We start from the raw sequence: 3,850 nt of genomic DNA, 5'->3' as shown, positions 1-3,850 counted from the left end.
GAGTTCACAAGACATAGACATGCTTTCTAGCCCTTTACAAATCAAGTTCAAGTTTCATCATAGGAGTTGGAAGGAACTAAACAAAAACAAAACACACAATAACTAGAAGCAACTAAAAGCTAAAAACAATTTTTTTTTTTTTTTTTTAACAATTTGAATTTATTGAATTTAAACTAGACCTTCCCCCCCCCCACACTTGAACTTAACATTGTCCTCAATGTTAAAAGTATTTCTTGAAAGCATTGCAATGAAAGAGTCAAGCATGGTAAGAAAGAGCATGCAAACTATCACAAAAACAAAGAAGTGACCGGAATTTAAACACAATGAAGTACATAAAGCAAGAAAAAGGTTTAGGAATGCTCCCCCTTGTAGACCATGAAGTTCATTCAATTCACCAACAATCACCAACATGCAAGGCTTTAAGCCCTTGCCTTCAAAGCTAAACTTTAATGGTGTCATTTCTTCAAGAATGAGTCCAAGGGTTTTCCTTCTCCTTCACTTGCATTATGAGCTTGGCTACCTCCAAGTAGAGCTTTGTTTAAGGACTTCTTGCCGGTCCATTGATTCTTCATTCACTCAAGGGGGCTTCTTGAGACAACCATCTCCCTTGTTTACCTTCTTTGAACTTCCAAGGCAAGCTCCCATGTCAACAAGTGCTCCCTTGAGAAATCCTCCAATTTGTTTCTTCTTCTTGATAGGGGTGAGGAGTGACTCAAAGCCTTGTGAACATGGTAAGACCGGAAGAGGTGGCCAAACTTCTTTCTTATTTTTCTCATCTCCCCTTACTTTTGCCTCTCCATAGTAACCCAAAAAATGGCATTCATTCATGTCATCCATAATTTGAAGGGGAGGAAAGATTTGGAACTTGATTTTGTCTCCAAGTACCTTCATGCTCATGGTGCCTTTCTTCACATTAATCTTGACACCGGCAGTGGCCATGAAAGCTCTTCCAAAGATGATAGGAAGCTCATTGTCAACCATGGGGGCTTCCTCCATGTCTAAGACTATAAAATCCACCGGTATCACAAACCTTGCAACATTGACAAGCACATTCTCCAAGATTCCTCTAGGATACCTCACGCTTCTATCCGCCAATTGGAGAGTGATTGAAGTTGGTTTTAAATCTCCTTCAAGACCAAGCTTCTTTAAAGCCGAATAGGGCATTAAATTGATACTTGCCCCAAGATCCATCAAGCAATTGTCAAAAGTAGTTTCTCCAATCTTGCTTGGAATAGTGAAGCTTCCCGGATCTTTAAGCTTTGGTGGAAGCTTTCTTTGAATGATAGCACTCACTTCTTCACAAAGAGCCACTTGCTCATGTTCTTTGAACTTTTTCTTCTTCATGCACATATCCTTCAAGAACTTAGCATAAGATGGGATTGTCTTCACGGCTTCAAGGAGTGGAATGTTTATATGAACCTTCTTGAACAAATCAATCATCTCCCTCAATTGGCTCTCTTTCTTGAGTTTTTTCTCTTGTTGCCATATAGCTTGAGGGTAAGGGAGAGACACTTCTTCATCTTGCACAATCTTCAAAGGAGGATTGAAGGTCATACCTCTTTTGAATGGCCTTTCAATTAGAGTAGAAGGAGAGTCTTCATTATCATGAGTTCCAACCTTGGCATTGAAATTGTCCTTCAAGGTTTCTTCTTGCTTCTCATCGGCATAAGCATTCTTCTTATCATTCAAAGCTTCTTCTTCACCATCATTGAAGCCTAAGATGACTTCTCCATGTGACAACTCTCTTACTTTCCCCTTTGATCTTCTTTCAAAACCGGGTGGCTCTCTTGGAGTTACAACTTCTTCATTAGTGGGCATGTACACATTGTTCTCAACTTGCCTTCCACTTCTCAAAATATTGATGACCTTGGCTTCATGCCTTGGATTGTTGACCACTTGACTTGGAAACACTCCTTGCTTCCTTTGGCTCCACTCATGGGCTAGTTGCCCCATTTGTACCTCAAGCTTGCTCACACTTTGTTGGATGACATTGATCTTCTCATCTTGCTTTGCTTGATTGTTCACAAAGGCCGCCATCATTTCTTCAAAGGTAGGTGTCTTTCTTGCTTCTTGTATTGGTACTTGGGGTTGTTGAGGTGGTGCTTGATAAGGTGGTCTAGGAGCATGATAGGCATTGTTTGCTCCTTGATTGTTGAAGTGGGAGCTACTTGCACCTTGATATCCACCTCCTTGCCTTTGGTAACCTTGACCTTGTTCATGGTTTTGATTCCCCCCCCCAACCAAAATTAGGGTGATTCCTCCACCCGGGATTATAAGTGTTGCTATAAGGATCATTCTTTGGCCTTGTTTGGTTGCTGAGAAGATTGCATTGCTCTATCAATTCCGGGTACATGTCGCTTTGTGAACACTCCGTTGTGCTATGGTACACACTTTTGCAAATCAAGCAAGCTTGCTCCATGGATTTGACTCCCAAACTAGGCTCCCGAATTTGGCTTGGTGATGCCATTTGATTGAGGGTTCTTCCTTGTGCTTGTAGAATCATGTCAAGCTTCTTTTGCATATCTCCTTCTATCCGCTTCAACTCTTGTTGCATTTGAACACTTGGAATGTCAACATTATACATGCCTCTCCTTTGCTCTTGCTCCCTCATAGGTACTTGTGCACTCTTCATCATCATTGACTTTCTATCCGAGGCACTATCATAAAGTTGAGAAGATTCACTCATTTCCTCTAGGATCTTCATCGCTTCATCTTCGGTCTTGTTCATGAAACATCCCCCACAAGCATTATCAACTCTCCTCCTTGTGTCTTGTGAAAGCCCGGTGTAGAAGGCACTTAGAACCGCTACCTTAGAGAGGCCATGATTGGGAACACCACCTTCTATATCCTTGAATCTCTCCCATGTCTCATAGAATGACTCATTTGGTAGCTCTCGGAAGTTCATCAACTCATTTCTCAATGAATTAGACTTGTGAGGAGGGAAATAGAACTTGAGGAATACCCTTTGCATCTCTTCCCACGTGTGGATACTACTTGGGGGAAGCTTGTACAACCATTTCTTGGCTTTGTCCTTCAATGAAAAGGGAAAGAGCCGAAGACACAAGTTGCCTTCATCAATACCCAAAAGTTGAACGGTTGAACATGCTTCATTGAACTCTTGAAGGTGCAAGTATGGCTCATTACTTGGCAAGCCAAAGAAGAGGGGAAAGTTTGCAATAGTCCTTGGCTTTATGTCAAAAGCAACGGCACATGGTGGAAGCACGATGCAACTTGGATGATTGGAGATTGTTGGCAAAGTGTACTCCTTCATGGGGCGTGGTTCAACCATTATGGGTATCCAGGCTATTTAGCTTGCAACTCTTCCGCCAATTTCTTTATAAGATCAAGAGTTTCTTGCGGTATCCGAGTTTCTTCACCACTATCTTCAAGGATTTGATCAATAGATATGTTGTCTCCACTTGGTGTGCTTGGAGATGATGGAGTGGAATAGTTTGAATTGATCCTTGGGCTACTTGTAGATGATCCGTGAGACATAAACACCTATAAAATTTTAAAACAAAGGTGAGAATATAAGTCAAGATATAAAAAGAAACCAAAAACAAGAAACTGAAAAATTCTGAAAACAGGGGAAACGACCGGTCGGCGACACTTGCCGACTGGTCGGTGAGCTTCTGACCCCTAAAATGACACTTGCCGACTGGTCGGAAATTTCTGACGACTGGTCGACGAGCCAAAAATCACACGAAATTAACACAAACGACTGGTCGGCGAAGACCAACGACTGGTCGACAAATAGAGATAAAATAAATACAAGGGAAATTTCTAGCTAGTCCCTAAGGCTACCCAAGCTAGGGATTGGTTTTCACACCAATCCCCGGCAACGGCGCCA

General features: G+C 41.8%; 1 protein-coding gene across 1 annotated transcript; it reads right to left on the bottom strand.

The window, feature by feature from the left end:
* Positions 1 to 2,215: 2,215 nt before the first annotated feature.
* LOC112177565 lies at positions 2,216 to 3,289 on the bottom strand. Its single transcript, XM_024315845.1, has one exon. The coding sequence runs from the start codon at positions 3,287 to 3,289 to the stop codon at positions 2,216 to 2,218; it is 1,074 nt and encodes a 357-aa protein (XP_024171613.1).
* Positions 3,290 to 3,850: the final 561 nt, after the last annotated feature.

Source organism: Rosa chinensis, chromosome 7 (genome assembly GCF_002994745.2).
Source record: "Rosa chinensis cultivar Old Blush chromosome 7, RchiOBHm-V2, whole genome shotgun sequence".
NCBI classification, from domain to species: Eukaryota; Viridiplantae; Streptophyta; class Magnoliopsida; order Rosales; family Rosaceae; genus Rosa; species Rosa chinensis.
Note: the sequence above shows the minus strand (reverse complement) of the source record. Positions and strands in the feature narration are given on the sequence as shown.

Coding starts and splice junctions, on each gene's coding strand:
- LOC112177565 (XM_024315845.1), bottom strand. CDS start 3,289: ATGGTTGAACCACGCCCCATGAAGGAGTACACTTTGCCAACAATCTCC.